This window comes from Centropristis striata, chromosome 14 (genome assembly GCF_030273125.1).
Source record: "Centropristis striata isolate RG_2023a ecotype Rhode Island chromosome 14, C.striata_1.0, whole genome shotgun sequence".
NCBI classification, from domain to species: Eukaryota; Metazoa; Chordata; class Actinopteri; order Perciformes; family Serranidae; genus Centropristis; species Centropristis striata.
Window position 1 is genome coordinate 27,966,163 of NC_081530.1, and position 24,565 is coordinate 27,990,727.

Below are 24,565 nucleotides of genomic sequence, written 5' to 3' on the forward strand. Positions count from 1 at the left end.
ACATTTGAATCTTTCTGTTGAATAGGCAAATAATGTTGGAATCTGTTCGTTTCCCCAACTTCTTCCTGCCTTCTGAACTTATGTTTGGCACCCAACAAGTAACACTGATCAGCCCGAGGCTCACAGTCAGCTCTATTCTTTGAAGTAATCTACCAAAAAATGGTAGAGGAAGGTGAGCATGAGCTGGTGTCTTTCTCTAAACACAAGAACAAGAATTCAACCTTTTGAATACAAACACAAGTACACGCACACAAACAAACTCGTTCCTACTTGCCCTTGCCCCATATCTCATACGGGCCAACTCTTGGCGTTGGCTCCAAGGGTTTGGGGGCAGCTGTTGCAGAGAGAACAGGAGATGGGGAGGGAGGGAGGGCAAAGGACTGAGGGAGGAAGCTGACAGAGACCTCGCAGTAGGCGAGTCCCAGCGCTGTGCCTATCACTGCCTCTCCCTGATTCATCATGACAGAGACAGAGAGAGATTGAACAAACGAGAGAGGAAAGAGGAAAGGAGATAGAGGAGAAAACAAACAGGACAACAGAGAGAGGGGAGCGAATACAGACACTGACAACAGGAAGTTTTTATCCATTACACACTGTAACCATGGCAGTTGGGGATGATGGCGATGGTAAGTGTGTGTGTATGTTTGTTTGTGTGTGTTTAATCTCATCTGGCTGTGGATGCTGGCACTCAGACAAAGGCTTGTCAGCATATGGTTTTAGATTGAAATCAGCTTAAACTCCAGGCACTATCACCCCACGTGCACTGGATCAGATGTAGGCTACATCTGCATGTCTGTGTGCGTGTGTGTGTGAGAGGGGAAACTTGTGTGTCCTAAAATGTCTCCGTCATGGCGTACCTTGTTTGTGCGTGTGTCTAGATACACAGTGCATGTCTATATCCTAGCGATTCATTGTTTTGTTTGTTTCATTTTCTAAAAATAACATGAAAGAGAGCTGGGACATTTTGGTAGAGATGGTTGCAGTTATGACATGCAGTCTGAGGCCTGAAATAACCCCAGGACATCAGTCGCAGTTACATGGAACACTACGCACCTTAGCTACCCAAGCAAACCGAATGCTTGAATTGCAAATGCATTGAGTAACTGTGACTTCATAATGAAGTAGCCTCTTATTCTCAGCCCTTTTCTCCCCGACTTTAAATTCTTCCTGTTACAGCAATATTACGTCAAGTGTGTGTTGTTCAGTGTTGGCAGCTTTCCTGTTTTTACTGTCCAGGATTTTTTTTTTTTTGAGAAACAAGTCGGTGGACAGATGACAATGACAACATGGATTGTTAATTATGGACAAATAATTATATAAGGTCTGTTATAGTTCACTCTGATTGTCTTGACTCCAGTTTTGAAGAGTATTTTCCTCCCTCATAGTCCAAAATATGTACCCAAGTGTGACAACAGAAAAAGGACATTCTCCTTCTTGCTTTTTTTAAAAACGGCTCCTCTCAAAATTTTACATAGCGCAGCTTAATGTCATCTAGTGTGGCAGTACAGTTACATACGGACCAAATATATGACTTTTGTACATGCCGTTTTATAATACCATATAATTACTCACCTACTACTTACATTTATTTCTGTGTCATACAGAAATGTTCTGTACGTCAGCCCATCCAAGTGGATTTACAAGAAATCATTCTTACATTGTGTATATATACTAAATTTAATAAATCACTAATAAATTATGCATGCCCCAAATAGCATAACAAGCAGAATGTTTATCCTGATATAGAGCTATTTTTAAAACTTAAATGTTTAATACGTGAATAGCAAACTCAGTCTTTTTTTTAAAGATATTTTTTAGGCATTTTATAGCTTTATTTGATAGTGGAGATATTCAGATTGAAAGGGGGAGACAGAGGGGAAGACATGCGGGAAAGGGCTCCGAGCCCGATATAATAAAACTGAAGCATAATAAAACTGAAGCAAAATAAAAGTGTAAAAATATTGATCGGTTACCTGAGGCAAATTTACATTTAAGTATTTGTTTACATCCTCTACTGGAATGAAGCTTGTGTTTATGTGAAAGAATGTAAAGGATGTCAGTGCTGATGGCGTCTTACTTAATGTCATTTGGTCCTGTTATACACACACACACACCTACTAACGTCCAAGCCCAGATATATTTGGTGCCTTGCAAACGGACCATCAGTAGCAGCTTTCATTGCTTGCATAGTACCTCAGTGTTGACAGGGACTGACTGACACACACAAACACACTCTCTCTCGCAGACATGCTCATTCTGCTTCAGTGCGTCTCCAGCTCTGCAAAGGAAACCATGACCCCGTTTCCAGGCTAGGCTGGTTGCCATGGCAAAGCTTTCCTGTGAATATTATGCTTTATCCCAACTTTGTGTGCGTGTGTGTGTGGAAGCTCTTTTTCTCGGAGCTTGGCTGGAAATGGAGCAGTCAGTCTTGTCTTTGGAGAATATGGGCCTAAACCTCAAGTGTGTCTCCCACTCTTGTCTTTCCTCCCCCTTTTCTCTTTTATTTCTTCATCTTAGAAACAACTGGATGGCTGAAAGTGAAACATCTGATCATCGTATAAATGCCTACAACTACATGATCATTATTGATCAGAATAAAACTGCACTGAAGTATGAAAGACATTTTTCCAATAAGATAAAATCTTTCACATATATGCTGCATTTATTCCTTCCCTTTTGCACTGATTTGACCTATAATTACACTATCAAATACGTGAAGATGTGTGGCAATATTCGCCTCTCTACTATATTGTGTTCTGATGCTTTTTATTGTGTGTGTGTATTGTTTCGTCGACAAAATTTCTGCCTCCTAATAAGCACCTTTTCGTACTACATGCAGATAAACTTCAGTCGAACATAGTAGGTTTTTGCAGGGATAGCTGTGGGTTTCATAGTCTACTTTTCTGTTGACACACATACCTCTACCCATTGACTTTGGAGCTGTTGCAGTCATGAGCTTTTTAACAGCTTTTGTTCCAGTTTTTGCAGAGCTACTCATGTTTCACGTTGCAGTCATCTCTCTGTGTGTCATCTTTTTTGCATGCGACTCTGCACACCGTCACATGGTTCTGAGTGGGAATATGTGACATTGCCTGTTCCCCTGCAGATTAACAGCAGATCAGCACAAACACAGGCTCACTGTGAAGTCAGTCGATTCCTCAGAATATATCTGGTTATACTCTTAGTTGCATGTTGACATTTTCAATTGTAATTTGTATGAGGATGGCTGGCCTGCTACAGCTGCAGCGCTCCTGCTGATTAGACTAAACTGGCTAAACTGACTGGACATTTCCTCTCTTTCTGTAACTGAGGTCAAGCAAGGTTTGCATAGAATAATAAGGTTTATAAATGTTTCCCACAAGATTTTATGAGACTGGTAGGTGGAGCTCAGACCTGCAAGGAGGTCCAGGAGTATGTACATTTTAAAAGATAAATGCATCGATGTGGTGCCCTTTGTGATCAAAAATAAGATGCCAGATTGATGAAGAAATATGTGTGCTTGCAAACAATTTAAGAAAACACATTGGTTTTAGAGATATGAATGACCATTTAAAATACATAAATCACGGTAAACGAGATGGGCTATGTGTCTCCAGACGGGTCAGGTGCTGATCCCTGATGCTCTGAGCAAGGGGCTCTGTTCCTCCTCGTCGGGAGAGAGGGGCCAGAGAGCACTAAGGTCAAGGCCCCGGGAAGCCCCAAAGCCTTTTCAAGCCGACCAAGAGACCAGCCAGTGCTGTGAAGAGGTCCCAAGAGGGGATCTTCCAACACTGAGCGACCTTCCCTGACCCACCAAGTTAAATCCCCTGGGCAGACAGGGTGGACCCCGCTCATTGAGAAGTTGAAATCTTTCGGTCCATTATGCAACTGTGGCAGAAGAAATTAGACAGTGCCAGCCTTCACAGTCTGGTTAATTAATGAGAAACACTGGTTTAGACTAACAGAAGCACTGTGTGGGATTTGGCTTAAGAGGTCAAATAGTTTTGCACAACACCGCGTGAACTTCTATGATCAGTCTAGCTGTTCAAGATTGTCTACATCTTTATTTCAGTAGAAGATAAACACAAGCTGCTTTCAATTATTATTTATTATTATTATTATTATTATTATTATTATTACTACTACTAAGCAAGCAAAAGTACAGATTTATGTGTGCTGTGTTCATGTTTAACTGTGCAGGACTTCTGTTTTTACCTGAAGTGGTTACTTGTTGGTTTTACTTTGATTTTGAGTACAGTTATTCAGTTGTTTTACTTCTATATTGAGTACTTGAAGAGGTTAGAAATGTTTTTATCTCAGTATATTTCCGGAGGGTCATTAACATTTGCCCTTCAATACAATGTCACCTTATGATTGAGTCTTGACTGTTGAGTTGCAGAAGATTTGTGTTGACAATTATGTGTAATTCCCTGGGATGCCTTGTCTCTTCTTGTTTTGAGGTTTTTGTGGCATGTCTGAATCACAGAAATAATGTGGTTAGAGCAGAGCTGGTGCTGCCACCATGTGGTCAGAACTGAATATTTGTTTGGGTGTTTGTGTTCACAGGTCTGTGGTTTAACGTTGCTTTCACAAATCTGTGATGTTTCAGTCAGTCATCCTCTATCCTTCAATCTTTTCCTCTTTTAAATAGTGACAGAACTATGATGCATTTCACTTCCCACATCTCTGCCTGTATGTAGATTATATTTTTGGGCTGGGAAGAACTCTGGGATTATTCCCACACGGATTAGTGTCTGACAAACAGTGACGTGGGTGCAGATGTCTTTAAAATATGTTTAAATTGACCATGGATTGTTTTTTTTATTTCTGGACACCCATCAGATTTGTATATTTAAGCTGTATATTAAGTCATCTTCGCTCGCAGTGTTGCTCCTCTTTTTGACTTGTCTTCTGAAATGGAGAGAGGAGCGAATCTCGGCCTGGAGTTTCCATGGCAACGCTGCCTGCCTGGTCCATGGTGGAGCTGTTATCTCTTACAGTGTGTGTGCGTGTGTGACTGTCTTTCTGTATGTGTGTATGGACCTGTTGTTTGCCATGGTGTGCCATATTATTTGGCAAATGCTGTGTATTCCATCTAACCAGAATCCATCCTAATTTAATAAACAAACATGAAGCCAGTGGACACACAGTAAATCCAACTGTTGATTGAACTGAATTGGATGTGTGCATGTGAGCTGACTGGACGTCTTTTTTTCCTGTTTGCTGCTCTATTCATTTGAGAAGCTGATCTGCACAGGTCGCCATGGCAACAGCATGTGTGCATGCAATCCTCTCTCTCTCTCTCTCTCTCTCTCTCTCTCTCTCTCTCTCTCTCTCTCTCTCTCTCTCTCTCTCTCTCTCTCTCTCTGTCTCTGTCTCTGTCTCTGTCTCTGTTTCTCTCTCTCTCTCTGGTGTCTTTGCTCTGCCCTTCACCCAGAGACATTTACTCCCATGGGGTCTGACTAGACAAAAGCTGGAGATGCAAATCGTGCTAACAGTGATGCTAATCAATGCTTAAACCCTCGATGCACGACCGACTCATTGCTAACAGACCCGTGGGTTTGTTAGAAAGCAATTAAATTCTGTAAACAGGTATCTAATACTGTGTTAATATATATATATATATATTACAGTATAAATTAGTTATGTGAGTATCTGTTTGTTTCATTTTGGCTCTGTATTATTGTTTACATCAATAATAGTTGTACAGTCGAGAACAGTGTTTCTAAATCTTTATGGGGATCCCCTTTTTAACAGTAGCAAACCATTGCGACCCAGTTTGCAATCGACTTTATCCACAAATCATGAGAAGAGCAACTTTTTGCATAAATTAATGCCCCTGGCCATTTTTACTGCCATTTCCACAAAAATCTATACTTCTTGAATAGGTAAACTAGCAGTTTTCAAAAGATATACCTTTCATAAATCCCAACTAAATTTAAGCTGATGTTATTGAAAACATATTCACATCTATTCAAATAAATATGTTTAGGCAGAGTTAACAGGCTCCCCTCTTTTCCCTCTCATAATGTATGCTAGCCTTTCATATTGATTCAGTTATAGCCTAAGTAAAAATATCAGAACAATACAAGCATTCAGTACTATTAAAAGCATGCTTCTTGTTGAAAGTTGTTTTAAATGCTCATGTCTATTACTACACGTAGACTTATTTTAGGTGCAGCTGTTGTCAGTTAATCAGTTTGTACAGGTAACAATCAATCTGCTGTTATGGCTAATTTCAGGTCAAATCTCATTAGATATAATTTTACTTGCTTACGTGCTAATGTAATAGTCGGGGCATGACCGTTTTGAATTTTGCACTTGCAGTTACCTTTCTTCACTTGAACCAACCATGTTTTTTTATTTGCTGTGAACCACACTAGTTGGCTGCAGTACAGGCCTGACAGAGATGTAGCAGGCAAGATGTTGACTGTACAGGATTTATGATTACAGTGCATTTATATTAAATGGCTACAATTTCTCTACTGCTCACCTGATTTGATGCAAAAAAAACCCTCATATTAAAGCTAAAAGCTGATATTTGAACCTAATAGTTATTGTAATCCAGGACACTGGACTAGAGTCAAAACAACAGAAACATGTCCACATGCTCACAGTATGCATGTGTGTGCAGTCTGTGTAAGAGCAGGAGGGTCAAGGCCTCAGCTGGAGGGGTGTGGTCTCCCTCTTCACCCTCCCCACACGACCTCCTTTGATCATTGCTCTATCATCCTTTGTTCCTTTGTGTATCTGAAGAGGGACAGAGTGAATGAATAAATGTGTTTCATGTCTCACAGGTTAATGTAACAACATAAAAAGTGTGTTAAGAGGTTGTTGATAATCGTGTGTGAAAGAGAGCAGGAGAAAGGGTGTAAGAGGTTGGAGAGTGTGTTGTCAATGGTAATGAGTTTAGGTTAGCTGGTCTGGCAGGGACACCGAGAAGACCTGTTAATATTCCTGGGGTGTCTGTGCGTGTGTCTCTCTCCCTTTCTCTCCCATCACACACACACACGCACGCACTCATAGTCCTGCCTCCGCACTGGCTGCTACACTATGATGTCACCTCTCGTCTGATTGGCTGTGAGGCTGCTCAGGGAAGGAGGAGAGAGAGAGGGAGGGAGAGAGAGAGGGAGAAAGAGGGAGAGCGAAAGAAAATGCCGGCACTTGTATGGGTGGAGGGGTATTCGGACAGCGGTGTGAGGTGTGTTTATGTGTGTGTGTGCAGCTTTAGCCCCGTTATGAAGTGTATGTGAGCTGTGTGTATGTGTCTTGGGGTACGGCTCAGAGAAGAGGGGGGACCCCGATACCACGCCCTCCCAGAAGCATGAGGCGACTTATCTGCCAGCGGATCTGTGACTGTGAGTGGACCTGGGTGTGTTGGTGTGTCGATTAATATGTGTGTGGTAAATGTTGTTTCACAGCAAAGGATGTAAATGTCTGTTTAACATTTACTGAGTTGACATAATAGGCTCTGCAATCACTGTGAACATTGTATGTACACACACGCGTGCCTGTCAATTGCTTCTGCATGTCGACTGTGTGTAGGTAAGGTGATGTATGATTCAAGGTGTAGGGTGGTGGCTTTGGCGCATTTCATAACCGGCTGGTTGTCAGAGCGACCGGAGCGCAACTGCATTCCTATGCCAACAGTTTCATCTCCACAGTTGTCTGTGTGTGTGTATGTGTGTGTCCTCCCATATCGTCTTCCTCATGTGTTTCGCTGGTAGATGCATGTTCAAAATGCTGCACTATTGTTGCAAGTGTGTCTCAAGTTTCAGTGCTAGCTTTCTAGCTAGCTTAATATCTGCTAGCATGCAGATTAAGAGGTTTGGGCTGCGGAGAGTTCTGCCAGTCACTGGTTGCATGGGTGGACATCTTTATTGTTGGCTCTTTTTTTTGGCTCTCAGAAGTGATTGTATATATGTGTGTGGGTTAGCCTTTTTCTTCTAAGCAGTGCGTTTGTAATTAGTATTGATTTAGTGATTCCTGACCAAGCTCTCTGTAGAAAACAGCCTCCACCATTCTTTGCTTCTCATCTTTACTTTTCTTTCTTGCGTTCAGTCTTCAAATGGCCTGAAGCTTTTTATCTTTAATGTTAAAGGAGCAAATAAAATCCAAAATGCTGTGTAATGTTTCAGAAGGACCTGAGGGTATTGAGTAATACACACGTTTTTAGACATTTAGAACCATTAACATAAAGAGTAGATGTTGATGTCAGTTATGATTCTGTATTTGCTGATATTTTATACTGACATGCAGGTTGTTTAAATAATCATTCCTCAGTGTTTAGACTAGATGTGACTAGATATGATTTGCAACATTTTGTAGAATCAGTAAAAATCCTTCATCTTTTCACTCTGGACTTTGAAAGTTTCCACCATACTCCTCCTTCCTAACAGTGTGGATGGTAACACTCTTCTCTCTGTCCTCCTTTTTCCAGATCGCAGTTTTGAAGATGATGACAGTGTGGATGGGAGTCGTTCTTCGTCAGCCCAGGCTGCCTTCAAGGTCCCAAAAGTTCCCAAGAAGCCGGAGTCCGCTGCACGCCGGCCCAGCGCTACCGGTGGCAAGCTTGGTATTTAAACTTTAAACTGTACATTTACAAACACAGCAGAGGCCATCTGTTCCTCCAGTTGTAAGAGAGACAGTGAGAGAGCGGGGTTTATATAATTCATTCATGATTGACTTCAAGCCTGACTATATGGAAGTCACCATAACCAGTTTTCTAGCATGCATCAAATGTCTATATGTCACGATTATATTACAGCTTTTTGAATGCAGAAACACATGACATCCTAGTGTCAAAGAGGCCAAGGCCGTATAACATCATTGATAATTTACCAGTATCCCCCTTTTATGAGGAAATGACTGGAAATGTTTTCTTTGTACAGAGAGGAACTTGAATGACTGGCAGCAAACTTCAAGGAATAAATATTCGTTATTGTTGTCATATTTGTTTCTATGAATACAACCTCAACAAGACTAGCTAGCTTGGTGCCACTATCTGTTTTTGTCTGACGGTCTTAAAGCCTTTTCACAGTGGGGTCCTTTTTGTTTTTTTTATACAATTAATTCACATGTCAATATATTTTTGCAACATGCATTTGCTAGAGTAAGAACATGCCGCAGTCCACAGTGACCCAGTCCCTCCAAATCTCCTCAGAAATCAGATATACTGATGTTTTTACCAGGCTCTTATCTGTGGTCGACTCAGGCCTGCAGAGACAGTTTATACCATCCTTCCTTGAGAGAGAGAGAGTCTCCTTCTCTCTGTCCAGTGTTCTGCTGCTGGAGATAGCGGGACTGTTGCGTTTGCTTCGTCTTTGCATGTATTGATTTTTCCTGTCCCTCTATTGAAAGAAAGCTATGTTCCCACGACCACACAGTCAATTTCCTGCTCCCTGCTGATGTATCTGTGTCAGCAATGTCACATAGACACGCACACGTACCCTCGTAGTTTTGAGTGTTGAACAAGCGAGCAGTCTGTCTGGGTCCTGGTACGTTGCTCTGTTGGTTGGTAACACAAGACTGTGATCTCTCGTCACTTGGATCATTACAATCTTATTGATCGTGCAGCGGCTGTTAGAGGCTGAAGTCAAGTGCATGCTGGGTATTTTTCACACTCAGAGCTATACCTCTAAAGCCTTGATTCTGTTAAGTTTGATGTGATGAAAAGTAAAATGCCTGACTTGACTTTTGCCACAAATTTTGATGACCCATCAGTCACTTGTTGCTAAGGGGTAGCAGCTGTAAACATTTTCTGTCATTTGGTTTCTCAATTCATTTTTTGGGAATTGGTTTGTCTGCTAAATGAGGCTAGCTTCCATTATGGTGGCGATGGGAGGCCCGTTCGTCTGTATTTGCATTTAGATGACTGTACGCCCACACATCCGACTGCAATACTCGGACAGAAGACACATATTTAAATTCAGCCAATAACTGGCACAATAAAAAGTCTAGCGCTTGAGAAAAGTTGAAAGCCGTTTCTGAAAAGATGGGCATGACTTCTCTCAAGGACAAGGTGGCTGCTTCATGTCAGATGTCTCCTTTTTCCCCCTTTTAAAAAAAAATAATAATACCACAACAAAATTTCTGACTTAGGACCCCAAAATAAATAAATAAAACAAAAATATAATGCATCCAAATGACACTAATCACTTTAAAAAATATATTAAAAATAAAAACATTTGCAGCAGACCAAGGCCAGTCACAGATGATCATAACAATGGTATTAATGGTTTCAGTGGTACTTCATTGTAATAGTTTTGTTACAGCAACCTATTTCGCTGGGTTAAACACCCAGGTACAGTGTCAACAATCTTTAATTGCAACAGTTCACGTTGTTTACACACTGCTGGTTATTGATCACACCTCTTCATTGTGATCTCCCAAATCTGTTAATATAAGGAGCAAAGTACAGGTTATTATAGGTTGCCTACTTTCAATTCAGCCTAAATATATACTTGTTAGTTCTCACAATTGTGTAAACTTTACCGATCAATGTAATTATGATTATTATTGCAGCTGCAACTGTTCACCCTGAAATCATGCCATGGACATTTCCATTCCATGAAGCTGGCAATAAAAGTAATTGGCATTGTTTACAGACAGCCAGCAGGCAAAAATCACTGTTACTCTGCTCTCTAAGGGCCATGTACATGTAGAGTTTTGACATGACACGACTTTGTGGAACAGCCTGATATTAAAACCAACCCCGGGGAAAAGAAGGAATGAATATATTTCTTCTGTTATTTTATGCTACTTCAGTATGTTTACACCTTCCTTTCATCCTCTTCTTGCCCTGTGAACATCTTCTATCTAACCTATGGCCCTTTATATTATGATATATTCGCGTTATTGTGGATTGCTCTCAGCTCCTCCTTGCATGCTTTCTTTTTTTTTCCTTTCTTTGTCTCGTCTTCTCTCTACTATCTGCTTCTCAAGTACGGATTGTAGGAGGCGTGGTTCACGGAGCATCTAACCCCCAGAGAAATATGATTGACGTGCCCATTACTGCCAGGAAGTCCATTAGAAACACAGGCTGCTCCCACTGACTTTACTGTGTGGGTGTGTGGGTGTAATTGGAAGTGTGATCGTGTTTTTGAGAGCTAAACCAGACCCGCAAAACGAGCCAGCAAAGAAATCCTTAAATCCTGAAGGCTGACATGCTAGTGTATGAATGCAGGAACATACAGTGTATTAATTGACTGTGCTATCATTTTCTAGTATCCAAGGAAAGTGCCGGGGGAGTTGATGAAGATGACTTTATTAGAGCCTTCACAGATGTCCCCACTGTCCAGGTACACCACACACAGTAGCATAACTGCTGACACATTTAATAACCAAACTAGACAGGCTATCAAGGCCAGACTGTCTGAGACTTTTATCTGCCCTTCACATATTTGCTCTGCTGCCTCCCGTTCCTCCTGTTTTCATCCACTATGTCTTCTGTGCAGATTTACTCAGCGAGGGATCTTGAAGACAACCTGAACAAAATCCGTGAGATCTGCTCCGATGATAAACACGACTGGGACCAGAGAGCCAACGCGGTCAGTATTTTTTTACCTTTAACGCATTTCCTCTTTCTTTTATTTTTATGTTAATGTGGTTACCTTATTTTGACACTGCCTCATTTGATCCTTGCTGGTGTCTGAAACAGATGAAGAAGATCCGCTCACTGTTGGTGGCAGGCGCAACCACCTATGACTGTTTCTACCAGCACCTACGGCTACTGGATGGAGCCTTCAAACTTTCAGCTAAAGACCTGCGTTCACAAGTCGTCCGAGAGGCCTGCATCACTGTGGCGTGAGTGTAGGCGATAGATACTGCCGTTAGCAGTCAGAAGAAATGCAGTCATTCATACTTAAATAAATAACAGACACAGAGTGTGATTTATAGGCAAGTTAGTGAAACTTTGTGTCACCACTGACAGGTTTAGAAGTGCACACTGGTGATTTTCACATCTAATCTCTAAAATTAAACTTTTGTTTCATTGGTGAAATTTTTTAATGACAGTGCTGCAGAAAAAGTTGCTATTTATTTGCAACAACTGCCTGCAAAGCAACCCCAAAGAAGGGACACAGTCAAAAAGAGAGTCTGAAGTTTAAATATCTGGGAAATGTTTCAGAGATGGAGAGAAAAGTTTAGCCTTCTGTTAACCGTGGCAGGAGGCTCATGGCTGCGGCTACTTCAAGTTCATGTTTATCTAACCAGCTAAAGCCTCGCCACAGCATATCATCTCAAAGGCCTTTACAGGCCTGCAGGTTTGCAAAGAAAGCAGGATGGCAATTCTAGAATAGCCTCTATATCACAGCAGTAGGATTTTGATTTAGATCAGGATGATTGAAAAGAGAAAAAAAAACACTAGAACTCACAGAAAAGCAGTCTTCTTTATTGTTTTTGCAAATTTTTTTTGCTCGTATGTATCTTTGCCACCACCAAGCACCTGATACACAAATTTTGAGCTTTCTAATGAATGACTGGTACTCGCACATGTTACTGTATAAAGTGCTTACATATGGTGTTTGTCTGCTGGGAGGGGCCTGGACAGACAGGGGAGAGATGTGTTTATTCCAGAAAACTGCCCACCCCAGCTTTAATATGACGTTTACCCAAGTTTTCAAATTGTGCTTTTTATAACATCTGTTTATTGTGTATTCTTGTAGCCACCTTTCATCTGTGCTGGGAAATAAATTTGACCATGGAGCGGAAGCTATTGTTCCTGTCCTGTTCAACCTCATCCCGAACTGTGCCAAAGTCATGGCCTCCTCCGGTGTGATGGCTATCCGCATCATCATACGGGTGAGTTTTTCAAACATGCTTCGACATTCTTTCAACACTATTGTTAAGGTTCTTTGTGGTCAGCGTTACTGCTGTAGTGTGGTTATTGGATTATTTTCCTCTTTGCATCTTTCACGCTCTGCTTCCTCTCTGCAGCACACCCACGTCCCGAGGCTCATCCCCCTGATAACCAGTAACTGCACATCCAAGTCTATTTCTGTTAGAAGGTGAGATTAACTAATGCACCAATGTTAACACTGCAGTAATAAAAGGCCTTGTATGGTAATGAGAAGGTTTCAGCTATAAGATCGTTATGATAATGCTGTTAAGTAATGCGTTTTGTGATAATGAGAATGATAAAAACATGTCGTCTGCAGGCGCTGTTATGATTTCCTGGACCTTCTGCTACAGGAATGGCAAACCCACTCTCTAGAGAGGTGAGGACTGACTCCAACATGGTTCAGAACGAAGATGTGTTCAGCACAGCTGTCTCAAAAATGCAAAAACATGACTGTGCAGGATTCATATTTGTGTGGTTTACAAACAAAGAGAGCAAGTTTCAAACCTGCTTTTCTACTTGTTCACACTTGATGCACCTTTTGTATCTCTGTATCTCTCCCTCGCAGGCACACAGCAGTTCTGGTGGAGAGCATCAAGAAGGGAATTCGAGATGCAGATTCAGAGGCGAGAGTGGAGGCCCGAAAGTAAGAATCTCACACACACACATACAGGCATTTCTGAAAATGTAATTATATGAAAGACAAGTAGTGTTAAATATCTCACCACTGTCCTGCCTAAATCCCTTGATTCCTCTCTTTTGCCTCCTCCTCCTCCTCCTCATCTTTTTTCTCCTTTTCCATTTGTCTCTCTTGATCTCGCCATCACCTCCATCTCTGTCTCTGCTTCTTTTTTCCCTGCTGCCTCTCTCAGGGCGTACTGGGGTCTGAGGAACCACTTTCCCACGGAGTCTGACGCTCTCTATAACTCCTTGGAGTCATCGTACCAGAGGACCCTTCAGTCCTGCCTGAAGAGCTCTGGCAGCGTGGCCTCACTTCCCCAGAGTGACCGCTCCTCATCCTCCTCTCAAGAGAGCCTCAAGTAATCAACGCTCAGCTATGCTCCTCCATTGCTCGCTTTAGACCTCTGGGTTAATGTTAAGCCTTGAAAATGAAGATTTATATCATTTTAAGTAGAACTTGGTGGGCAGATAAATTATTTAGAAGCCCCCACACACACCCCTGCTGCATATGGATGCATCAAATCTTCTCAGTTTACATTTCTTTTTGTCGTCCAGTCTCTCACATTGTCAGTTTTTCTTCTTCAGTAAAGAAAACATTCTGATGAAATGAAAAATCTTGAGAAAGACAAAATCCTCAGAAAGGTCATCCACTATTGTTAAAGAGCTGCAGAAATTACGGAATATCCTAGGTTATTCAGAGCATCGTAGCCTCACCCCAGCATTTTAAGTTTGTCATTTATCTGCACTATGTTGTATTTCACTGACAAACTTAATACCAAATCAAGCTTAAATTAGAGAAAAGTAGAAAGATGTGCTTTCCTGCTACACTGCTTTACATCATATAATTACTGCCAGTGAGAAATGTTCACTGTGGACCTACTGTTTGTAGTTTAAAGTCTTTGGTTGAGGCTCCAAAGCATTGCATGACTACAAAAAAAATGTAGATAATACAGTAAACAGAATTATTATGATGTATTACACCACCACTTAATTGTTGAAGAGGAACTACAAGACTCCCAAGCAGCCAATGGCCTATCTCACAATGTTAACAAATGTTTAAAATAATTTGTGTATCCACCCGTGATTTGGAACTGTTCAAAGATTTAATAGGTTCATCCTTGGGCCCATGCTTCACCACAAAATGTTGTGGAATTCGGGCCAGTAGTTTTTCTGTAATCCTGCTGATAAACAGACAAACAAACAAACTTAGTGGATTGCTTAACTTCATTGGCAGAAGTTATTAGATAACTAGATTATTGATTAGGATAATTTACGCTGTGTTGAATACATGTAAAAATGTTGGCTTCGGGACATGCACCAATTTTAACAGCTGAACTCTGTTTGGGTAACAAAAAATAACCAAAATATTGTCAAAGAACTGATGTGCAGATAGATTGTTTTATTATTAGATAGAATTGTTAATTGCATTTGCGCCAATTGTCTGAATCTCCCAGTTTAATTCAACTCTCTTCCTGCCCTCTTTTAAGCTTCATTGTGTATTTGTTTACATTTGAAGTGAATGGACTAAAGCAGTGTAATTCCCCTCTACTTCATTGCAAAATGATTCAGCTGGTAATATTTTGTCATTAAGACAAGCATTGTGATTTCTTTTTGTGTTGTTGTTTTGCTGTTGACTGACCTACTTTTCTCCCCCTCTGTCAGTCGGCCTCTGACTTCAAAATGGTCAGCAGGTCCACAGCGAGGTGAGTCAAGCACGCGCAGACACACACACACGCACACACACATACAGCTGCAGATACACATGTGAGCTCCCCCAAACACATAATCTCATGCTCACTGTAAAAACAAAACACACACACACACTGCGACAAACATCAGCTGCTACAGAGCCATTTCCCATCATTCTCATTTACATCTGCTTGTGTCCGTACAGTCACCTCCTGTTATGTTGTTTTTATGTTACTACACACATGTACGCACACACATGCGTATATGTGTCTTGGCTGTTTGTGTACTTTTGTATCAGTATTCGGGTAGTGTGGTGCCTGCATGTGTTTGTGATGTATATATTCCCTCATCACCTCCCATCCCTTCTCCAACACAACCCTCCTCCTCCTCCTCCTCCTCCTCCTGTCCAATCAGTCCCTGTGGGTTCAAAGAGTGGGGTGTCATCGACCTCCCTGCAGCGTTCCCGTAGCGACGTGGATGTAAATGCAGCAGCACTCGCTAAGCACCGGCACGTCGGACAGACCAGGGGAGCAGGGCGTCTGCCCCCTGGCTCCTACTCCTCACTGGGTAAGGGCCCTGTCAGTCAAGCTAGATGACTAACCAGACAGCGCAGACATCGGTCAGCATGTGATCAGGATCAGCAGGATGTCAGACAGAGATGCAAACCCCATCGAGGAGTCATCTTAAATCAGCCTAGAAGTAATGCTTCTAAAGCTTTTGACAGGGTGATGTAACAAGTAAAAGTCATCCGCTATAAAAGCTCACCACATCTACAAAACAGTGTAAAAGGATGGACTTGGTCATTCTCACTCTTCAGTGCTTGGACTGGCCTTTCTCCTCTCCGCTCCTCTACTCTCCTCTCCGGCTGCCTCCTCATTGCCTGTTAAAGCAACTACAAGAAGTTTTAATTTTGCGTTGAAGCGTTAGTGTTTCAATGAGCGCCGCTGCCCCGTGTCGTAAAGATCTTGATCTGGCGGCATTTGTTTTGAAAGCGAGTAAAAGGAAGATGTAACAAATTTTTTATAGTATTTTTTTCTTTAAACACAGCTTGTGGCTATTTAAGATTAATAACTGCAATATTACAAAAGTGAAACCAAGTCTCAGTAAAAGTAATTGTATTTTGTTGGGGAAAGCTTAATTTATCAGCATTCCTTGGTGATGTTTTGCCATAATAATAATAATAATAATAAGACATCAGCAAGATAAAGCTCTGTAGCAAGGCCATCATCAAATTTAACGTTACAAGCCAATTTTATTACAGTTATGTCCACCGGACCTCTCCATGGACTGTACCACGTCTCTCAATGTATTTCATAAATAAGACAGACATATAGCTGTCTAAGAGGACGAAGGCTGATTAAGGATCTGCTTTGAATCCTGGGAAAATGTAAACATTGGTCCTTCTGGTATGGATGGAGATTTATGGCGTGGTCTGTGTGCCTTAAATAGTTTGGTCTGATTTTGAATCAGACCCTGTGACATTAAGAAGTACTGTATAGAAAGAACAAATATATAGGTCATATAAAGATATCAGTTTTAAAGAGACTGTTTTATAGCCAGTTAAAACTCCTTGTAGTTGCTTTAATGTATCCTCTATATGTTCTGGTATGAATATTCTCTGTGTGCATGTTCTGTAGTTCCTCTGTGTTTGTTTCTCTCTGTTTGGTTGTCGACCGCTGCCTCTGCATGGTTCTCTGTTCAACAGATGTTCTGTAACTAATACAGACTGTGCTCCTCTCCTTTCTTGTCTCTCTTCACTCTTTTCTTTGATTCATTATGTATTCTTTTTTCATTATTTTGTGTTTTCTCGTTACTGATTTCTATTCAACTTTCATTTCCCCTTTCTTGGGCTCCTTTTTTCCTTTTGTGTCTCTTCTTTTAATAATTATTTGTACCAATCCTTTGCTTTTTATTTCCCTTCATTTATTCCCTTTTACTTCGTCCACCGTCTCTCTTTCTCTCTCTTTGCCACTAAAGATGATGCCTCTGATAAAACGGATGGTAAGATCATCTCACTCTGCTTCACCAGTGACAACCTACTCATGCTTTTCTTTTTTCTTTCTCTTCTTTTCCTTTTTCCTCACTTCATACCAGTCCACCAGTCCATAATCAGCCCCTTTTGTTGTAGTGTGTGGCCACAGTGCCCCCTGCTGTCAACCCTTATTTGTATCACCATCCTACTCATCACATCATAAATCAAAATAACTACACATCTAAGATCATCTTCTGCTTTACTACAGTTTAATCTTATCTTTAACATGAAAGTGGTAACCATCAGCACCTGCATTACTGCATCATTCAGTTATTGAGGCTTTATTAAGATATTTAGGATGTACTATTATATAAATATTAGATTAGATTAAACTTTGCTGTCATTGCAGGGGGCATGAAACACAAAATGCCGTTCAGCACCTACCAAAAGTGCAGTTATACGCAGAGTGTATATACAGAATGAACAGTACTATATAGAACAAATGTAGAATAAATAATATGGGGACGATATGAATACACTAGATATTTACAGTATGAAACATGCTAGTGAAATGTATTATTTACGTCCTGCTCCTTCTTTGTCTGTCCGTAGGGACCAGGTCAGACAATGGTAAGATTGTGGTTAGGTGGATGTGTATGTGGGCATGTTTTAGGGATGTTGTAGTTGGGAAATTTGACTGAATTACGTTCACGTTTGTTGTCAACTGCAGAGGAATCACCAGAAATCACAATATTGAAATTATTGTACTGTGGTACCCTCAATTGAAACAGTACAAATATACAATTAAAATAAAACCTTTTTAACTCTTGAAATTTGCCATCAACGATCCTTGTACTAAAAAACAAGTATTATAATAGAAAATTGGCAACAACACAAAAAAAAGTAGTCTCTCTTACGATGCACTGCAGGGGATAAAGTGAGTGATATAAATGAACTGTGAGTTTTATTAATATCTCACAGTGACTATGTTTACATGCACACTAATATTCCACTATTTTTCTGAATTCCAAAATAAAGATATATACGTCAGTATAATGAGTGTTGGGTAGCCCACAATTGTGGTCGGAAGGAGAAACACACCTATTTTTACTTTTATATTTAAGACTTGGATAGGTTTTTGGATATGCACAAAATCACAAAGCTGACCTTTTCAGAAATTTACAACACCTCCAAGTAAATGAGAATATTAGTGGAATTCATTTTCACCAGCCATTAAGCTGTATAGCTTAATCGAATATTGTCTTTTTCTGAATAAGGGCAAAAATGTAATGTTCTGTGTATGTAAATGGAGTCACTGACTCTCAAACGTTGAAAGATGTGGACTAACATATTTATCAAATCGATCAATACTGGAAGATAAATAACTAGCTGGATCGTGACAGGTGTCAGATTTTAAGTGTGTCCCTACTGACACTGGTTCCTAATCCACTGAAGCATCCTTGGTGTATGTGTCTGTGTGCGCACCTAGCAGAATCTGTTTAGTTTAGCAACCCACTTTCATTTAGCCGCTTCCAGCATTCGTGGCTTTTTATCGACTGTAGTGCTTTTTAGGTGGCGGGCTTCATTCAGATGCAAACTAGATGATAGAAACATAGAAATTCAGCAGTGTTTTTTTTTTTTAAACCTGTTTCCCTCTGCATACATACAGGCCGTGTACGTACCAAGCAGCCCTTGTCCACTGCCAGCAGCATGTCCAGCCAAGTGGACTCACGAGGACGCAGCCGCACCAAGATGGTCTCCCAGTCACAACGTATGTACCCCCCCCCACCCACACACAGCATGTCTTAAACCCAGCTGTGAGTGAAACTTTCTGGGTATCAAGTCCACTTTCACAGCAACAGAGATTGTTTGCGCGTGTGTGTGAGAGTCTCCTGGAGTGTGTTCTTGTGGTTTCTCAGGCTCTTGTTGTGGAGTTTTATTACCTGTTGCCTTCACGGTGACAATAAGCTCTATGTAAATGTTTTTGTGCCTTCAGGTTCCGACGAATCCGATTGCACACCAGGTATTATGTTTGTGTGTCAGAGTGTGTGCGTCTGTCTGTGTACCACAGTGGGAATGGTGGCCCACCTGCTATGGCACTCATTCAGATCAGGTGTTTTGTGTGAAGAGGAGTGAGTGTGTGTTTTAAATGTGTGTGTGTGTGCGTGTGTGTTTCTATATGCATGCTGTGTCTCATCACTGAGGATGGTGTGGTGGACCGTTTATCTCTGCTGCTCTAGCCTGGCTCTGGCTGTCATTTAGGTTATTAAAAATATGTCATGAAGGAACACGAGCCGCTGAGCGAGCTACCATTGCACTAACGCATAAAGCAGACGTGTGTGTCTGCTTTCTAAGAATACTTGCTTGTTATAGCGTGATAGCGGCAGTTTGAGAACCGGTTTTAAATCGGAAAGAGATTGGACCACAGCCCTCTGCACCAAAAAGATCCAGACAGTTAGAGACATGGTGCACATTTTATTAATTAACAGGTAATAAGAAGGATAAACCTTAAGACATTTTCCGACTTTAGTTGAGTCTTTTAGAATGCCCCTCTTAGTCAAGAGTCGAATAATTGTTGTGATAGCGTCCGCATTGTCTGACCACCAGGTGATTGAGTTTGTCTGCTTCAAAGAACTTAAATATCTTTTATTGATTTGGTTTGGGTTTTTTTGTTTTGTTCCTTCGGTTCTTGAAAGTGCCTCTTGCCGCAAGTATAAGATAGGATAATATGGAACTTTATATATGTTGAAGGAAATTCTGGTTCCAGATTGCTCCAAAGTTACAAATTTTTATTGTAAAGAAGAATGAATGAAATCAGTAATTCCTCATCAGTCAGGCAGATCCAGGGCCATCCTATCCATATAATGGTTGGGGAAACACTGGGGGCCAAATGGAAGTTGTCTGATCAACGGTTCAAAGCCAAAATCTCAGAGCAACAGATTATCAGAAACAGCCGCTTAACAGAGGCTTACAAAGATTCCTGCGTCTGTGTGTGTGTGTGACAGAGTGTGTGGATATTTTTGAGCATATTTACTTTTGAGGCATTTTCTTTTCCTCATTGTGAACATACATATGCCAGCTGTCCCAACATGCACTGCTTCTCCCAGGCCATCATCTGCAGCTGGTTCAGTGTGCGTGTTTGTTTTTCTCTTAATTAATAAGTGGATTTATTTAATCAAAGTGCTTCAGCTTTGCCTTCATTCTTGATATGGAACACCAGGATGCGCTCCCATCGTACTCTGTGTTCTTACTCCCATGACGCTTTTTTTGCGCTAATACCCATAATTCATCTGGTTTAATCTGCTGTTCCTTCCCCCTCGCCTCTGCTTCCCCCCTCCTCCCAACCAATGGGCTTAATGGCTCAGGATCTCAGTCTGCTACCCCTGTTGGTGGTAAGATTACAACGCTACTTCTTTTCCGCTCTATCTTTACTGCCTTTCCTCTGTTGCCCTGACCTCCCCTTCCTTCACATGCACCCAGAAAGGTCACTTAAAGTTCCTCCCACTCTGGCATGCTGGGATTTGTAGTCACAGACTGATAACATGGCTGTTCTATGATCATGCTAAGCACACTGCTTTGGGAGCCCGTGTTTCTGCACTCTTATGTGTGCCTGGATGTAATCCAAGTATTGAGAAGACTTTTTTATTTACTGTAAAAAAAAATAAAAAAAATTTTAATCAGTTGGCCAAAATCTATAATTTTAGATGCCCAGAAAATATTTTTTTTTTTTTTTACATTTTGTAGTATTGTTTGGTATGATAACACCTTCTACCTAAACAACTTGTTAAACATAATGTTGTTGTATTGCTACAGGCATTTATAGTTTCCACATAACTAACTGAACTGTCTGTAAATATAAAGAGGTGAGAGAGAAAAAAGGATGAGTTTACTGGAAAAAATAACAAAAAACAGTCAAATAGTGTTATTTCATATTTATTCAAATTTTACAATTAAATCAGCTATTGTACATCTGTAAAGTGGTGATCAAGATAATAGAAATATAGGTTTTTAGTTTTTTCCCTGCCATGTTAGATGTATCTGTGTAGCTCTGTGTCACTAGGTACTAGTACATAGAAACAGGCTTCTCATGGGTTGAGTTTGTGTGTGTGTCTGTGTGTGTGGCTTTAGTTTTTGTGTGCCAGTGAGTAATCGAGAGCGATGTGTCATGTAGAAATTACATGTATAAGGTCCATCTTCATGTGTCGAGCCCTGGAGCTTGTTCCCCAAAGCTGTTCACACACTTCATATTCAGCACTGCAGAGCAGCTTCTCCTCTGTTCATCTTCAGGTTGATAGTAATGTGATTCACTATAGAGTTAGACACTCTGTGGGTTTTACATTTTGGAGACAGGATGTCATGGGGAGGGGAAATCGAGACTTATTTTTATCAAATCTAATGTGTTAAATTTAGACAAAAATCTTTGTTCAAAAAGACAGGAGAGCTTTCTTTAAATCATCATGTCACTATAATGACTATAATTATTTAAATTTATTTGTTAAATTTATTCACATTGTTGAAATGTATTTAATCATATGAACAATTTTGTACAAACAGGTGTCAACCATAGTCTGTGTAAAAGAAGTGGACGTAGCTTCTGGGTCTGAAAAGGGCAACCAATGTGGAAATACCTTAAACCTGTATTCTCTCAAATAGCCAGCAGGGGGCGACTCCACTGGTTGCAAATTGAAGTCAGATTTTAAAGAAGTCTATTAGATATTGACCCATAATACATTATTAATTTTTTCCCGTGGTAAACATGTGCCTAATGAGTTTATGATCTGAGTCACTTTTTTCAAGTCTTCTTCAATTCAGCATGATGTTCACTTTGTAAGTTATGGTCCCATTTAGAGTAAAATGGGTGACAAAGCAGGGTGTGATTTATGGTGTTGCTCTCATGATTAAGAAGTTGCTACCACAGCAGTCTGTCAGACAGAAAATAGCTGTAGCAACATGCATCAATGGCACTGTGTACATTTAAATCTATTTAGATTTACCTCAAATTATGGAAGTTAACTTGCCAGAGGCAGCCTGGTACAGTCAGGTTGTTGGTATAGGTGGACCAGCATGGTGTCTTCGGGTTCTTAGTCAGATCCAGATCCTTTTGTCCAAATATGGTCACTTCTGAATCCAAAAGAACAACATGGCAATTGCCAAAATGCCCAAATTGTCTGCAAACTCTGGGTGACATCACAGTGACTATGTCCAGTTGTTAAACACAGTATATGATGTCAACACTAAAATTAACTTCCCTCTTGGCGTGTTTTTTGACAGTCCTCACCCCAAGAATCCTCTTTCCAATGACATCCAACACTGTAAAATATGCCATTAAATTCTGTATGTTAACAATGTATGTAGTGTGTGTTACAACATTCACTAAAATGAGACAGAAGCAACTGTCTTAGTGACATGTATGTATACAAAACTAGTATGTATGCAAAACTAGTCACCATTTTTAAAATAAGACTCTCATTAGAGGGAGATTGTTGCATTTATGCAGCTTTCACAGTTAAATTCCACTTGTTGCCTGAGTAAGACTCTGACTTTACTTTCCCCCTGTCTTCTCTCTCTGCATCTCTCTGAAGCTGGCAGTCGGAGTGGCTCCCCAGGTCGCGTGCTGGCGAATACGGCCCTGAGCACCATGAGCTCAGGGGCCCACAGGGTGCTGGCTGGGTCCAGCGCGGACAAAAACAGGCGAAGCCGCATCCCCCGCAGCCAGGGCTGCTCCAGAGACTCCTCCCCCACCCGTCTGTCTGTTGGTTAGTGAACAATTACTGTTTAATTCTATATTTGACTTCCTGCATCAGTGTTATTACAGCAGCTCACATGTTTTACGATGGCTCAGTTTAATCACTTAGTGGTAACTTAGGAGCAGCACACAGAATCATCTACGTGCCCTTTGATCTCAACTTTGTTTCCCTCCTGCTCCCCGTCCTCCTTTCTTCCTGCCCCTGGTGCTTCTGTCCTCTAGCTCCTTCCAGCATTAGTTCCATCTACAACGGAGCGAGCAGAGGAGGTAAGGCTCCGACCTTAATCAGACCATCCCTCTACCCATCTCTTAACCTCACTCTTTCTATCATCATCCCCTTAAAATCCTCCCTCACTCTTTATCTCCATCCATCATTACAATCTCAGGCCCCATAGTGCCCACCTCTCTAACGTGTCTCTGACTTGATGGCTGTTTTGTTTTGGTGATGGGTGCCAGTGATCAGCAGATTGTCCATGCATTGTGAACCCCTCCCTCTCTTTACTAACCTGTCTTCAGTGGCTGATGAACGAACCCTCTAGCAGGATCAGCGCAGCTTCATCAGGGCTTGGTAACCTTTTGGTAGGCTGTGATTAACCCTGATTGGCTGGGTAGATGCTGAAGCTGATGAACAGAGCAATGAACAGTGAAGTTGATTGCGATGCAACTGGATAAAAAAAAGCGCAGATCCTTCCCTCGCCCGTCCCTCGATTTTTGCTTAATTCATTTCAAATCACTTCCTTTTCTAATCGGCGTGTTTGTGTGTGAGACGCAGGGTGATCGCCCGAGTGCATGTGATTATCAGACTGTTTGAATCAAAAGGGAGTCCAGCAGTCCTGTGCTTCTTTTGGGTGCATCCCATCTAGAGCTGAAACAAGAAGTCAATCCAAAGAAAATACATTTGCAACAAATTTGACAATCAATTCATCTTTTGACCCTCAGAACCCTAAGCAGTGTCCTCTTGTCACATTTTACTCACTCTGGCCATGTTTTCACAGCAAAATATAAGTTCTGGCTTGAAGCATGGAGAAGTCAATAGGTCTTCATAAATCAAAAATCATAAAGAGAAAGAAATAAGTTAAATTTCTTTGATAATGTATTTTACAAACATTGGAATAAAATGCAATGTATATATGCAACATTCTCCAAGTGCCCACAAGTGTAACCATATAATAATTGGGAACCCAAATAGAATATATATAATCAAGCAGTTTAAAGCAGTTTCACGGGTGCTTTCAGTATTATTGGACATGTTATAGAACAGAACCAAAAGTCAATACACCAAAAAGCATTGTGCAGCTATTATGATTAAACTTCTTGTTGTTTGAAATCAGTAAAAAATAAATGACTAAAATCTGTTGAGATGCCCCCTAAGAGCCAGTGGACCTGTGCTCGTATTCTCTTGTTTCTGTCAGTTTGTCACTTTTGCCTCTTCTGTCTTATTTATGTCTTTATCCATGTACCGTCCCCTCTCTCTCTCTCTCTCTCTCTCTCTCTCTCTCTCCTCTGTCACTGCTCACGTTTGTCTTTCTTCTTTGTCTCTTTGTCGTCCTCTTCATGCCCCTTGTCCTTCGTGTTCTTACTACCACCTTTCTTCCCTCCGCTGCTCTTCCTTCCCCTGTTTCCCCCTCATCTTTCCCTCTGCTGCGGTGCGGTGTTGTAA

General features: G+C 41.0%; 1 protein-coding gene across 34 annotated transcripts in view; it reads left to right on the top strand.

The window, feature by feature from the left end:
* Positions 1-24,565, top strand: part of clasp2 (cytoplasmic linker associated protein 2) — a 66,672-nt gene that overhangs the window by 23,567 nt on the left and 18,540 nt on the right. For 9 of the 34 annotated variants that reach the window (XM_059350502.1, XM_059350503.1, XM_059350504.1 and 6 more), the window contains 18 exons: positions 8,420-8,554; positions 11,206-11,279; positions 11,436-11,528; positions 11,639-11,784; positions 12,645-12,780; positions 12,916-12,986; positions 13,137-13,196; positions 13,386-13,463; positions 13,690-13,857; positions 15,161-15,201; positions 15,602-15,754; positions 17,165-17,188; positions 17,772-17,789; positions 18,829-18,930; positions 19,156-19,182; positions 20,525-20,551; positions 22,742-22,915; positions 23,128-23,172. In XM_059350502.1, the coding sequence (XP_059206485.1) occupies positions 8,420-8,554; positions 11,206-11,279; positions 11,436-11,528; positions 11,639-11,784; positions 12,645-12,780; positions 12,916-12,986; positions 13,137-13,196; positions 13,386-13,463; positions 13,690-13,857; positions 15,161-15,201; positions 15,602-15,754; positions 17,165-17,188; positions 17,772-17,789; positions 18,829-18,930; positions 19,156-19,182; positions 20,525-20,551; positions 22,742-22,915; positions 23,128-23,172 (1,572 nt within the window). Of the gene's footprint in view, positions 1-7,199; positions 7,338-8,419; positions 8,555-11,205; positions 11,280-11,435; positions 11,529-11,638; positions 11,785-12,644; positions 12,781-12,915; positions 12,987-13,136; positions 13,197-13,385; positions 13,464-13,689; positions 13,858-15,160; positions 15,202-15,601; positions 15,755-17,164; positions 17,189-17,771; positions 17,790-18,828; positions 18,931-19,155; positions 19,183-20,524; positions 20,552-22,741; positions 22,916-23,127; positions 23,173-24,565 lie in introns of those variants that run through there. The other 25 variants (XM_059350513.1, XM_059350528.1, XM_059350530.1 and 22 more) reach the window with 16 other exon arrangements.